General features: G+C 43.4%; 2 protein-coding genes across 3 annotated transcripts in view; one reads left to right on the top strand and one right to left on the bottom strand.

Annotated features, from left to right (window-relative positions):
- LOC115041695 (arf-GAP with coiled-coil, ANK repeat and PH domain-containing protein 2) overlaps positions 1–2,610 on the top strand; it is a 42,133-nt gene extending 39,523 nt beyond the window's left edge. For both annotated transcript variants that reach the window (XM_029499372.1, XM_029499373.1), the window contains one exon: positions 984–2,610. In XM_029499372.1, coding sequence (XP_029355232.1) covers positions 984–1,087 — 104 coding nt within the window. In that variant the 3' untranslated portion in view covers positions 1,088–2,610. The remainder of the gene's footprint in view (positions 1–983) is intronic.
- Positions 2,611–8,971: 6,361 nt separating this feature from the next.
- psmd1 (proteasome 26S subunit, non-ATPase 1) overlaps positions 8,972–14,128 on the bottom strand; it is a 33,894-nt gene continuing 28,737 nt past the window's right edge. The window contains exons 21-25 of the mRNA XM_029499911.1: positions 13,117–13,209; positions 12,664–12,750; positions 11,466–11,627; positions 10,185–10,350; positions 8,972–9,168 (exon numbers count right to left, since the gene is read on the bottom strand). Coding sequence (XP_029355771.1) covers positions 10,204–10,350; positions 11,466–11,627; positions 12,664–12,750; positions 13,117–13,209 — 489 coding nt within the window. The 3' untranslated portion in view covers positions 8,972–9,168; positions 10,185–10,203. The remainder of the gene's footprint in view (positions 9,169–10,184; positions 10,351–11,465; positions 11,628–12,663; positions 12,751–13,116; positions 13,210–14,128) is intronic.

Consider the following 14,128-nt stretch of genomic DNA (forward strand, 5'->3'; position numbering starts at 1 on the left):
GTTGTCCTCAGCCTGTTGTAGGTGGCGGGGGGGGGGTCATCTATGAAAACGTATATATTTTTAAGAACATAATGATAATTCTTTTATTTTCATAAATATATTTTTCTTTAATCAACATTTGCCCCCCTGCTGAAACTGGCTGAGAACGGCTCCACTCGTCTTCTGTCTGTAAATCCACTCTGTTCTGTATTTATTTGGCTTTTCTTCTGTCGCTCTCCTCCCCAGAGTTTGTGCCTTTTCTTCTGTTCTTCTGATTTCTTTGGGGGTGCCGAGGCCAACACAACTGTATTTTTGTACATAAACTCCTGCACTTTAAACTCAATACAGTTGTTGACAAAAAAGAAAAACTAACCTCTGTGGGTCTTTTCTTTCTGAGTCGATCTCCAGCCTTCTTGCTTCTTCTGTTCTTTCCCATCTTTCCTCTGAGTCGATCTGTTTCGTGTTTCGAGGCACGTCGACGCTCAGACAGGTATGGCTGACGTTTTCTTTCTTTTTCATTCTTCTTCTGGTGACACGAACTCCGCTGTGGATGTTTAGATCAAGAGAGATCAGAGTTCATGTTTTTTGTTTTCATGTGTGATAGTTAATCTGCAGCAGGGAGGTGACGTGCGCTGCTGAAGTGCCTTTGTGCACAAACACTGAAGGCTTCTGGGTAATGGAAGAGACAAAGAGAGGAGGCGCCACTGACAAACTCCTGTAGTTCTGTAGTTCTGTAGTTCGTTCTGTTACGCAGCTCGATGAGGGAGATGTCGCCTCAGTAGGTCACGTGGTCTGTGAAAAGTGTCGGTTTAAAAACGGGAGCATCAAAACGCAGAACAGTGAAGTTTTATTCCCTGATTTATTAGCTCAGTAAATGTTTTCCTGGTGATGTTAATTTTTTTAATGAGGAAAATAGATCATAAAGCAGAGGGGGTGTGGCTACTGAGTGATTGACAGACTGTACCACCCAATCAGGACTTGCTGTTTCCTTGTCGTTCTTCCAGGAGATGAAACCTATCAGGACATCTTCCAGGACTTCACCCACATGGCCTCCAACGACCCGGACAAGCTGAACCGCTACCAGCAGTACGACCCGCAGAGACCCTGACGCCACAGAGACTCCGCCTCACTTTACCTGTCAGGTGGAGCAACGTCACCTGGTCTCCTCCCCCTCCAACGTGTTCAGAAACATCTGGTTAGTGCCAGCACAGCCGGGCGCTCGTCTCCATATCAGTCACGTGACGGGCCGCTGCTGTGACGGGGAAACGTGTTGGAACAGAAAACCTCACGTCTTTTAAACCCGTGTCTCAGTCGGACCTAATTCAGCAGTCAATGGTACAGTGTTATCGGAGAGCAAGGAAATAAAAGTCCAAATGTAACTGAGCTCCGTCCGAATGTAGAACGGCCGACGAGGCTGTCAGTTATTTTGGCCGAGTTGAATCTCTCATGTTGTGCGTCCGCTGTGACAGACTGTTCAATACGACTTTTCCGTTTTGAAGTGCTTCCTCTCTTCAGTCGGACTCTCTCTGAGTGTAGCCTTCTTTTTTATATCTGCGTAATAATGGAAACACGCTTTTACTTTTTGTTGTTGTTGTTTTGTTTTATATCTCCACTGATGTTTACCAGCCCTGATGGTAAGACTTTGACGTGTTGAACATGTACAGTGATTTATGGAAGCAAACGTATTGATGTATCTTTAATGTTAAATAGACACTTTTGTTTTCTCTCTCTCTTTTTGAATCATTTTAATTTCCCATGTTGTCGCCACGTCAGTGCAGGAATCGGCTCCTGTCGTGTCGTTAAACGAGTTGATTCATTCATTTTTTTTTTTAGATTCAGTTCAGAACTGATCATCAGATTATTGTTTGACGAGTTCTTCCCGATGATTTTTACACTTGTTGGTAACGATTTATTTATTTCTTCAGGTTTTGTTATAGTTTAGTTTCTTGGGAGAAACTGAGTGCAGCTGAACCCGAGCAGTTAAGAAGGAAACTAAAGATTTTAGTTTGTTAATTTGACCTCTGTGGTTACCCTGGTTTGTTTTTTAATCATTTCACGGGGGAAAGAGTCCATTGACCAAAACATGCTGAGACAACAATGTTTATGTTGATTTTTTTTTTTTTATCATAAACGCTGTGACCCCTTCACAATAAAAGCCCCCCCACCCCGAAGTGACGTCACTTCCTGTCTCACATGAAGATAATCACTTAAGTCAGTAAATCTGACGGCTGTTGATGGAACATTGAGTTCAATTCCAGGAAAATCGAACTGATCTTAATTTTAACTGAACTCCTGGACCTCCAACATTCAGTGAAGGGAGATAGAAGTCGCACACTGTTGTTTTCTTCTTCTTCCTCTTTTAAAGCTGTCCGATCTTCACTTCTCTTCGAGGAGGAAAGACTTCGGCCGACACAACGTGGGATAGATTTCTTGTACACTGTGTACAGTTCGGAGAACTGAAGTATAAAGTTAGAGGTACTTGAATCGTTAAATAAGCTTTTGTAAATGCTGTTCTTTGTATCCTTCAGTGATTTTTATCCCATTTTATATCACCTGTCTGTACACCAGTATTCCTGTACTGTATATTCTCCCTGTAATATGTAAACTTCAATACAAACAGACTGAGGAGCCGCTGAATGTTTTTCTTTGCTTTCCAGATTCTCTAAAAGTCTGATACGAACCGAGACAACTTATTTTCTTCTTGCAGCACTTTGTCATCTGGAGTTTAAAAGATTTATTCATTTATTTTTCGAATAGTCTTTAAAAATCACAAAGTTATAAGATTGCAATATATTGAAAGAAGGAAAGAAGAAAATAAAATTGTATTTAAAAATAAAACAAAAATAAAAAATCATTCTTCTGCAATTTTTATCGTCCTTTCTAAAAGGTTTACAAACACCTGAAGCCCGGCCGTCGATCATCATTCATTTTATTTCATCCACTCAGCAAGTTTTAGCTTTAATTAACAAGATCATTTTCTAACTTGAGACTCCAACATCAGAATCTGAAGTCTCAAAATTAAAGCTGCACGATTGATGGAAATAGTCAAACCTGAGTTTGAATGTAAAAAATCCTGAACTTTAACAGTAAAAGTGTTTTAGGTCAAAACCAAAGTGAACTTTCATTTTGTTATTCAGACCAACAGAAGAAATAATCTAAACGACAGCTGATAAAAACCAGGAGCTGAATTAATGAGCTGCACAATTAACAGAAATATTCTTAAAAATCAAGAGAAATATCCAAATCACAGGAACAACGCTGTGTTGTTGTGCTACAATGACAAAAAAAAGCAGCACATTTCTAGATGTGAAGGAACATGTTTGGTGTTCAGTATTAAAAAAAAAAAATTAATCTTATCATTCTTTGTCAAGATAAACAGCAATGTGATTTATTTTTTATTTTATTTATTCATTCATCTTTTTCATATTGTGCAAATGTGTTGTGTGTCTGTCTGTGTGCGTGTGTGTTGCTGCACTTTTTGTTTTGTGTGATTTGGAGCAGAAATCCAGATTTTCTGCTTCAGGGACTTTAAACGGATATTTGGGGTCAGAAATGTGTTGTTGTTGTTTTATTTCAGTTTGTGTTGTTACATCACAACCTGAAACTCTGCGTGTTGGTTTGTGAGGGAATTGTGGTATTTCTGCCGTCTTTTCCACGACGTAACGTCCAGCAGAGGGAAGCTGTTCTCAGTCTTTTCTGCTCTTCACGGAGTCCTTCAGATGAACTTAACGCGAGTACAAAAGTTGTTTTTTTTTGTTTGTTTTTTTTAGAGCAAACAGTCTGAACCTTCACAGCTCAGATTTTTTTTATTCTTTTTTCGATCCGACATTATTACTGTTTGACAGTAAGGACCTTTTTTTTTATTCAAGCTGTCTTCTGCACAAACAAAGTCACAAATTCACTTTGTCTTTTTGAACCTTTAATAATTACAGCGTGTTTATTTCTGCAGCTGCTGAAATGAAAGGCGTGCAGACTGTTAATGTCCAACAATTCACGTGAGTTATAGTGGCCTCTGTGTGTGTGTCTGTGTGTGTCTGTGTGTGTGTGTGTGTGTGTGTACAGGAAACCAACCTGTGTGTTTAGTCTGCAGCAAACTAATGTTCCTGAAAAACACATCACTTTCTCAACGGTGATAATTCACCTTCTGCACACACTCACATTAAATACACAGCAGCATCACACCTCAAAATAAACGGCACACAGACACACACAACACAAATACACACATTACATGTAAATGAAGAAAATAAGTAGTTTCCTGCCACAATATAAGAGAACATCAATTTGATTTAACTGAAGGTAATTAGTTACTCTTGACAATCGGATCAGTGTAGTTTTCCTCTCCAGAACTCTATTAATGTGTAAAACTAAATATTAATAACAATAAAGCTCAGCTATATTGTTTTTGTGTTGCACAGTTGTGTTATGTAATATTGTGACTTGTGTTGCTTTTTTTTTTGTTTTGTTGTTTTGTTTCATATTCTCCCCAAAACTGTCAGGTTTGTTTTGACTTAATTAAAATCCTCCTCCCAACTCTCCGGAGGCTGAAGAGAGCCGACCCACCGGGACGCCACCTGTCGGCCTCTGAGCCACCTCACAACCTCCAGGTGGTCATCTGTCTGTCTGCCATCTTGTTTTATTATTTCTTTTTAAGGCAAGAGAACCTACATTTGGAGGAGAAGGTGGAGCTGAAGAGGAGTGAGGGGAACAGAAACATTCTGAGACATTTTCCCATTAACTTCAATACTAACTGACTTCTGACCCTGATGGTCATGACACAGACTGCAGGTTTAAAGCTCCTTCACCTGACGGTCTTTGTCCACTTTAATAAACAGTCCATGATTGTACTTCTGCTCATGACCTGAGTCTACCTGAGGTCAAAGGTCATCCGATGTGAGCCGCAGTTCCCGGACTCGTGGCTTCTCCTCTGCGTGTCGGCCACCGGGCCTTTTCCAGGAAGTCTGCGGTCGCCTCGCCTGTGGAGAAGTGAAGAGCCGCCGCTGGAGACGTTTCCCTCCATAAAAACACCATGTGAACAAACGGAGGGAAGGCCAAGGCCCATTAAAGCCCCGCAGCCTGCCAGAGACCGAAGACCGGGTGCACGTAAACCAGCGACCAGGTCCAGTGCTGACTGAAGGCTTCACTTCAAACAAATAAGGAACGCCAGTCTGATGAGATCATTCCGCTCGCCAACGTGTTTTCATCCAGAACATCGAAGTGACTTTGATTCTTTTAGAGGAAAATCCAGCTTCAGCAGAAAAAGTCCTGAGTCACTTCAGATAAACGGAGGATTGTGTGACGCCACGTCAACAGGAAATTATTTTACAAAGTGGTTTCATCATTGGAGTTTTGATGATGCAGTTCAGCCGTACAGGCCGGATTTCTTTTACTGTCTGAAATCTTGTTTTTGTCAAACATTAAATGTCATGAAATGGCCGGTCAGCTTCTCTTCGCTGTCTGTGGACGTCTCCGTCCTGGATGAGCGATCGGAGTCTTCCCAGGTGGAGGGCGGAGGCTGACGTGGTTTTCCAGGAAAATCACAGAAGCTGGAGCTGGAAGGCTTTCAGAAGTTTTCAGAAGCTGCCAGGAAAATCAAGACTGGATCTGGTTTCATTTGGTCTTTTGATAAAGACGAGAAAAGACAAATTAAAGAGAAACATAAGAAAAGAAGTGACTTTATTGATCAGACAGACAGACTGTCATGAAAAAGTCATTCTTGTTGTAAAATGCAGTTTTTCTTAGACTGAGTTCTGTGGAAGGAAAAAAAAAAACAGATTCTTTACTGACAGAAACACACAAACAAACAGAAATCCTTCATCAGCGGACGATCACGGCGTCTTCGTCGTCCAGCTCAACTCGAAGGTTTAGGTTTCATTTCGTGGCTCGGAGAATCAAACAGTCTGATGATGAATGAGCAAAGCGAATGAATAGTAGCAGTGTTAGAAACACACACCTTGACGTCCTCCAGGATGGGGGGGGGGCGGGGGGGTGTTGTACCATGCACCTAACTCACCTCCCTCTGATCTCCACTTCATTCTCTGCTTGTTTACTTTCTGTCTGTCTGCTTTCCCAGAAAAGCTCCATCCAGCTGCCTCCTGCCTCCATTTTCCTTCTTTCTTCCATATTGTGCAGATTTTGGTCAGGCCCCCCCAGAGAGCTGCCCCCCCCCCCGCCTCAGCCGTCAGCCTTTCCAGCAGGTCTCCATCAGGCCTGGTGTCCAGCTGTTTGGACACCCAGAGGACGGAAATCTCCGACCGCAGGAACCTAAAGGTCAGAGGTCAAATTAACAAACTCACATTCTCCTCTTACTGTTATTAAACCACAAAAATAGACCAAACTATTAATTTCCACTCAGACAGAATCTCATCTGGAGGCCCGTGTGGTTCAGTTGGGCTAAAGCTCTTTATCATCCAGTTAATTCTGTGGAAATTTGGCTTTTTGTGACATTTGATGGACCAAACTGGAATCAGGGATTTGAAAAATTAATAATCACGATGTGAATCATCAGCAGGTTTACTTGCGCAGCATATTTCAAGATTTAATGTGAAATTAGAGAAAAAGCGGCTGATTATTCCCATTTATAGTTTATTGCAATATAATAGTTTTTTTTTCTATTTCTGGTGTTATTATTTGATTTATTAATTTTTTTATTTTTGATAAATGTTGTTGTTAATAAACAAATATTAGCGGATATATTGATATCAGACTTCCAAACTTCCAAACTCTGATCCAATCTGATCTTCAGGTCTGTGAAGCTGAAAACGAGGAACAAATTAGTTTTATTTTTGATGAGAAGTTGTTTGTGTTTAGGTCATTTCCTGTTTCCTGTCTGTCCGCATTAAAATCCCGTTAACACACAAATGTCAGTGAATGAGCTGATCGGTAGTTTTTTTTTTTTTTTTTGCTGGTTTTGTGCTGCGTTTGGAAAAAAGAGACTCGTCGGAGGTCTCTCTCTCTTTTCATCATCGGAGATAGAAGGAAATTTATAAGCTGCAGGTCGCTGAGGGCCAAAATCCACAACATCCTGCGTTTGTTCAGCGTGAACGGTCGGCCTCGTCCAGAGCTCCATCATGGACCAGCGGCGCATCACTCGCTGGTTCACAGGTCCAGCCAAGAACGGTCTGCGGGCCACAAACCGGCTGACCCGCCCAGCCGGCTCTCTGGTGGGTCCGCCCGTTGGCCTCCATGCTTTCATCGACAGAGTCACCATCAGCGTGTCCGCAGACGGTGACTGCATGCCCCCACTGCCCCCGCCTTGGTGTTTTCTTTTCCAGGTTTCTGACGGACGTCGGCCCGGCTCTCTCTCCTCCTGTCTCCTTGTATGGAGCTCTACAGTTCTGAATCTGGACCGACAGTCTGTTTTCCCCCAAAGCGCAGAGGTCAGAGGTCATGGAGCCGTAATGGCCCATTTTTAAATCTGTTGCTGAACATGAATTCACTGATTTTCATCCTGACGGTGACATTAATGTCCCTTCTGGTCCGTTTCTCTTCAGATGGATCATCATTTATCGAAGACTTGAAACTGAACGGAGGAGACAAAGCTCCCAAACTGAGCTGAAGGAACAACAGGACGCTCAGAGCGAGGTAGAGAAGAACCTCAGAGACTGAGACGGATCCAGTTCAGGCCTCGTCGGACAGACAGGAAACGGAGGCTGCAGCAGGAACTCCTCTGAAGAAAAGGAGGGCGGAGCGCCTTCAGGAATGTGATCCGACTTCTCCGTCTGTCGGACGTCACACCCTGAGCTCCGCAGAAATCACCCACACCCGGTTGGACTTCGCTGGAAAAAGTGGCAAGGTGAGAGGATGCTGCCGTCTCAGGTCACAGGGAAGAACAAGACAGGATCCTCAGTCAAAGGTCAAAGGTCAAAGATGAGGAGACTTGGAAAGACTGCGGCTTCCTAAACTGCCCTCCGTGACCAAACTATCTGGGAATGTGAAGGGAGGAACTGATTAGACTGAATGTCTGGCCCAAAATGTACATACCGGGCTTCTCTGATGGGAATCGACGGGCAGTAAATCAGCCCTGACGACCACTTTCCACCCGTCTTACACATCAGGAATCACAGTGAGACGCTTTCCAACACGTTTCATGCAGAAAGTAACAGCCTGTGTTATCATTCGCTGATCGACTCCCAAACCACTTTTCCACACGGAGCTTCATTTACCAAATATAATCATACTTAGGTCGGAGAAACTGGTCACTTCAAAACGACAGACTGGATCTCAGATTGAAGACCGAGAACCGCAAAGAAACCAAATAAATCCCTGAGTCCGTTTACAAGGAGGATGTTTGGACAGAAGTTTTTAGTTTCTTCTGATTCAAATGAACGATCTATTAGATTAGAAACATTAAAATGATTCAGTGACAGAAAGGAGAACATTTCAGATTTTCTTTCGTTGGCTTTTACATTTATTCGTGTTTCAGTTCATAATCGGAGCGGCTTCAATGCAGGCGGAGGTCAGTCTGATGTTAATGTTTTATGTCAGGAGCTTGCTGATGTCAGAGGGATGTTCCTGCAGAAGTCGTGAAGCAGCGAAGGCCTGAATGAGGTCCAGATCCAAACATTCCAGCCTTGAACTCGACTTTGTGGAGGTCCGAGTCAGTCAACGATCTCAGAAGTTATCTGAGAATTTCTGAGTTCTGGGATTTTTTTTTTTTTCTGACTTTGGAGTCTAGTTTAAATTCCTTTTTTTCCTAAACATTTCCTCAAACACAGACTTTTAAATGTGTGAAGCAGATTTAGATAAACAGAGAAAGTCTCTCTCGTCGTCCCGCTTAAACGCTGTTCCTGTTACTTACTAAAACAATTGTTTTGTTTTTTGTACTCTCCTGAAGGCATCACCCTGCCCCCCCCCCACGGCAGCCAGCAGACGCCCAACTGGACTGCAGCTGCTGCTGCTGAGTGCAGAAAATGTAAACCAGTCTAAATGTATGGGGATTAGAGAGATTCCTGGTGAAATATCCACCCAAATAAACACACACTCTCCCGTCTCCAATATATATCATTTTTATTTTACGGACAGAAAATTATACAATTCGAAAATGTAAAACATTCCCCGTCTGGCCAACGAGGAGCCAGAGCAGGAAGGAAACGTGTAAAAGAGGAAGTGAAGCCCGGAGGGGAGGAGAGGGGGAGACGGGTGATGCACAGAAAGACCGACATGCTGAGATCTCACTTCTTCTGCCATCTGAGGAGAGAAAGAAAAGACGGCAGTTAGAGATGAAGCTCGTTTCTCATTCCACAGCGACGCTCTGCCGCTGTGTTCTGACCACGTGGAGACGCCGTAGGACCAGATCGGCTCGGGGCATCAGACCTGCGACCCGGCGGTGATGCCTGACGTCTGTTACACGCTGTGACCTCACAAAGAGATGACATAACGCGCTCCAGACACCCTAATTTGGTCATCGACACCTCGTCGGCCTCGCCAAACGCCACGGCGAGCTCCTTCATGGGAAGCGGCCGGTTCAACACAAACACGACGAGCAGCCAGGAATCATTAAGCACCCAGCTTCCCCTTTTGGCGAGCGCGGGGAGACGTTGGCCCCGTGAGCTGGCGTTTTGAGATGGCAGCGGTGTGTTTACATTCCTCGGCCAGCGACGGGTGAAATTGGGTTAGACTCAAAAACACCAGCACAGAGCGGCTTTATGTCTGATCACAGAGTGTGACGTCCTCAGAGAGCCGTCACCTGGACTCCGCCGCATGTGGCCTCGCACTTTACTTTGACCCAAATTTAGTTTTTAAAATCAACTCAGCTCATCCTCAGATAATTATATCTGTCACAGCTCAGAAAACAAAAACATTATCCAGATAAACCGAAGAAAAGTTCCTCTCACGTATTTGGGTCGTTTCTAACGTTATCTGATCGGGAGTTCTGCTCATTAATGATGAAAAGTCAGCTCCAAAGCCTCTAATGCTCTAAATATCTGATTGTCCACGTCTCTCTGTCTTTATTCTGTCAACACAATAAAGTCAGACCAACTTCTCCATTTAAAGGAAGATTCCCGTTAATCTCCATCAGAAGCGAGGCTGGACCACGATTAAAAACATGAAATAATAACAGAGTACAGACGACTCGCCCTTATCGGCCTGGTGGAAGTAGCTTTAAAGCTTTAATGTAGAGGCGATGTGACTGTTCGTCCGGACGCAGTGACTCAGCAGGTGGAGCAGACGGATGTGGACCACCAGCAGACACTCAGTCATACCTTCGCTGTGAGAACATTTCTACTCGTCGATGTACTCGAAGGGCTCCGGCGGCTCCGGCTCCTGCTCCTCCTCCTCGATCTTGGGGCCGTGAGCGGAGACGGGCTCCACCAGCTCCTCCTCCTCCTCACTGGTGTCTTTCATGATGATGATCCCGCCTGTGTGGAGCTGGTGGAGGGGAGGAGAAGGGTACAGATTAGTGTGGAGCAAAGCGTGGAGTGCTGACTCCCCCTCCTCCCCCTCAGTGTTTGATTACATCTCCCTCCTCACTGTTGCTGAGGAATCTGATGCTTACGTAACAGCTGATTTCATTCTTTATGGACTGTTGTGATTAAATTACAACGACCGAGCAGAAAACAGCAGAACCAACAAACTAAAAAAGGTAAAACTGTAAGAATCTTCTCTTAACGTATTAAAATTGTCTAAAACCTGAGCCGGACTAATCTTCAGGCTATAAATCACTGAAACAAGAAATCTTATCGCACATAATCTGCAGTGTACACAATAATTCAACTTGATATAAGAGCACGAGCATGCAGCAGGTAAACGGAGGGTTAATGAGGATGACGAGGATTCATTTGATCAGCTCTGCTTCAGAATCAAAGACAGGAAACCTTATTAACTTCACAGAATAAGGTTTGAATAAACCTGACACTGAGAAGATTTCAAGATAAGTCTGTAAAACCTCTTCAGCTTCCTAAATCCGTCTGAGTGTAAAAACAGAGCCTTAAAAGGAAAGTGGCGTAACAAAACTCATGCCAAGCGAAGACATCGTTTTGGCACTTGAAGCGATAAGTGGTAGAATCTAATAGTTGGAGCGAAGCTAACTGGACACAGAATCAGACAGTACTTCCTCTTTAGGGGTCCGAGGTGAGCGTTCATTTACTGCGGAAACTGTTAACATTCACAGCGAAACCGCAGCTGTCGGGTTTATAGGCCTGAGGAAACTGGGAGACAGGCTGAATCCTGATCGGAGTGATTTAGTTTGAGGAGAAACTCCTTTCAGAGGCAACTTTCCATCGTTAAGTATCGCTGAATTCAGGATGGTTCAGTGTGGCTGTAACAGTCAAATCCTGATTTTATGACAAAATGACTGCGCACATAGAGAAAGTCTGCATGTTTGTTTCCTTTTATCTCCAGACGGTTAAACAGTGTTTAATTAGAGGGAGCATGCTGCTGCACTCCGTTGTGTAGAATCGTGTGTGTCACTGCTGACAGTCTGCGTACATGTTACTGTTATGATTTCAGCAGTTATCTCCCTCTGTCTTTGGGGCGAAACGTACCGGTTTGAAGGGCTGGTATCGGCAGGTCTCTGGCATGGTGAGGACTTTGAGCTGAGCTGGCATCACTCGGGCCGGATTCTCCAGCAGCTGGAAGTTTGGCTCCGCCTCCTTCTTCTTCTCTTTCTCCTCATCCTTCTTCTCCTTCTCGCCCTCTTGGACCTCCTGCGACAAATAAACAGATGTCCGAATCAGGACGACTGCGCTCACATTTATTCCTTTTGACTCTGAAATATTTCCTGTTTTATACCTGTGACATCTTGGAAAGGACTAAGTTTGTATTGTTATATGTGCGATCCCAATTATTAAGATAAATCTTAAGAAAAACTGGTCCACCAGAATGATTGATCTATTTTTCTAGTTGAAATTTGACTTTATTTGACAGTTTGCTGGAGTTATGAGCTGGTTAGTGCAATTCAGGTTATTTTTATGATCCAGTCCTTCGCTGCACTCCTGCCCTTCATGGTCAGTGATTTGTTGGGCTGGATGGTTGACGCTGGGAGTCCATAAATATGACAGTGAAGGACACAAGGTTGTGGGGGGGGGGGGGGGGGCAGACTACATCATCTCCTGCAGAAGTTCTGAGACAGTTTTTTTTGTTTATGTGAGTGTTTCTGAGGCCTCAGGGCGGAGTGCCTGATCCTGGGGGGTGAACCGACCGAAGTCTGTTTAGTATTTATCACATCTGACTTATCATACAAATCAACGCACAAAACTTCATTTAGTCGTATTGTAAGCATGATCTTTTTCTATTTCTAATTTTCATGCTAAATAATCTCGTGTTGAAGTCGGCAGCTCTGAGATAAGAGCTTCATGAAACGGTGAACTATCTGACCCCAGTTTCAGCATTCACCTTCCCTGATTCTGCTGAATCTTCAGTGAACGAAACCAAATAAAATCAAAAGGCTGAGGCTTGGGTGGGCTGGACATTTCCAGACTCGTCTCTCAGCATCGGTGCTGAGGAGTAACGTAGACTCAGATGCGACAGCGTTTTCCTTAACGTTGGGCGTGGAAAGATGAGAATATGAAAACCGACTGTGAGAATAAATTAAAGGCGTGTGTGAGTCAGAGGAAATTAAAAAGTGCATACCAGACAAAATACTGCAGAAAACTATTTTATGACGCAAACTAATTATAATTAACAATTTAAGTAAGAAAGTAAAACGGATTGGGTTTTGAAGTTTCGGGCAGTTCCACTCACCACTTCCATCTTCTCCTCCTCCTTTTCTTTCTTTTCCTTCTCCTTCTTCTTGGCTTTGGCTGTGATTGAGAGAACAGCAGTGGATACCTGCCATGCAGAGGGAGAAAGAGAGTGGAGACATTTCCACAATGTAAGAAAATCCCATAGACACTCAGACATTCTACAAACATGGCTTAAAACGTACAAAACTAGTCAACCACAAAATAAACGCTGCTCAGGCTTCCATTACTTCAACTGCAAGAGCATCTATGATCGTGAAATGAAGCTGAGAAAAAACAAAAAAGGCCACAAATGCTAAAATAATAAACAACAGGCAAGAAAGTTATGAGTCTGACAGGAAGGTTTCGAAATTGTTCACAAATCAATATGAGGCGAGATCAACTTTCTTCAACTAATAATTTCAGTAAAAGGAAAGCAAAACAAGCCGATCTCTTGTGGCGCCTCCGTTCTCACCTTCTCCTTCTCCTTCTCCTTGGGAACCTCCAGAGCTGGGGGGTAGGCGAAGGTGGAAGGCTTACAGTTGGAGCGGTACTGCACCTTGGGCATCTGAACGGGAGAAAGAGAAAGATGGTCACACTTTCTGACCGAGGTCAAGTTACTTCACACAGTCTGGCTACGAAGGTGGCTGGTCCATCTCGGTCCATCTCAGAGCGGGCAGACCTCCAGCGTCCAACAGAAAATAAATACCGTATTTCTCGCACTATAAGGCTCACCTTGAATCCTAAGATTTTCTCAAAAATCGGCAGTGCGCCTTATGTATGAATTCTTGTTGTGCTTACTGACCTCGAACCAATTTTATGTGGAACACTGCACTCAAAATCTGTCAAAATATTTTAGTGTGACTTTGGTAAGCCACGAAGCCGCTCTGGTTGATGGACTGTCGGAGCATTCCCAGCTGACACAGGGACGTTGTATTAACGTTGGTCCTTGGTTGGATATGGGCTGCAACGTCAGACAACGTTGGATAACTAATTATGTAGTGCAAGATCGACTTACCTGACTGTTTTGTTTCGCTTTATATACGTTTCATAATGCACCTTATGTATGAAAATAGACCTGTTCATTGATATTGCGCCTTATGGTCCACAAAATAGGGTCATTTGTGTGTGCACAATTTTTCTCCTAAAGGGAAATGTGTAAAATAGAAAGGTGATCTGTGAATTAAGACGCAGCACAGTGAGCGGCAGACCTAACCCAAACCTTTCCTCTTCTTGGGGCAAACGTTGCAACACAACCTGCTCTGAAATTTGGCAGCTTACACAAATGTCATTTTATTGCTGATTTATGGCTTAACAACATTTAGTGGCTTTAAAGATTGATAAGTGAATAACAAGTGAAGACATGCAGTTCAAATGTTAGCTATCCTAAGGACACACTGGTTTTTTCCATTACATTTGTACACATTTGTCCAAAACATTTAGTTGGAACTAATATTTTCTTCCCATCTGCCAAAAAAGGCAAAGGT

Source organism: Echeneis naucrates, chromosome 4, assembly GCF_900963305.1.
Source record: "Echeneis naucrates chromosome 4, fEcheNa1.1, whole genome shotgun sequence".
Taxonomy (NCBI): domain Eukaryota; kingdom Metazoa; phylum Chordata; class Actinopteri; order Carangiformes; family Echeneidae; genus Echeneis; species Echeneis naucrates.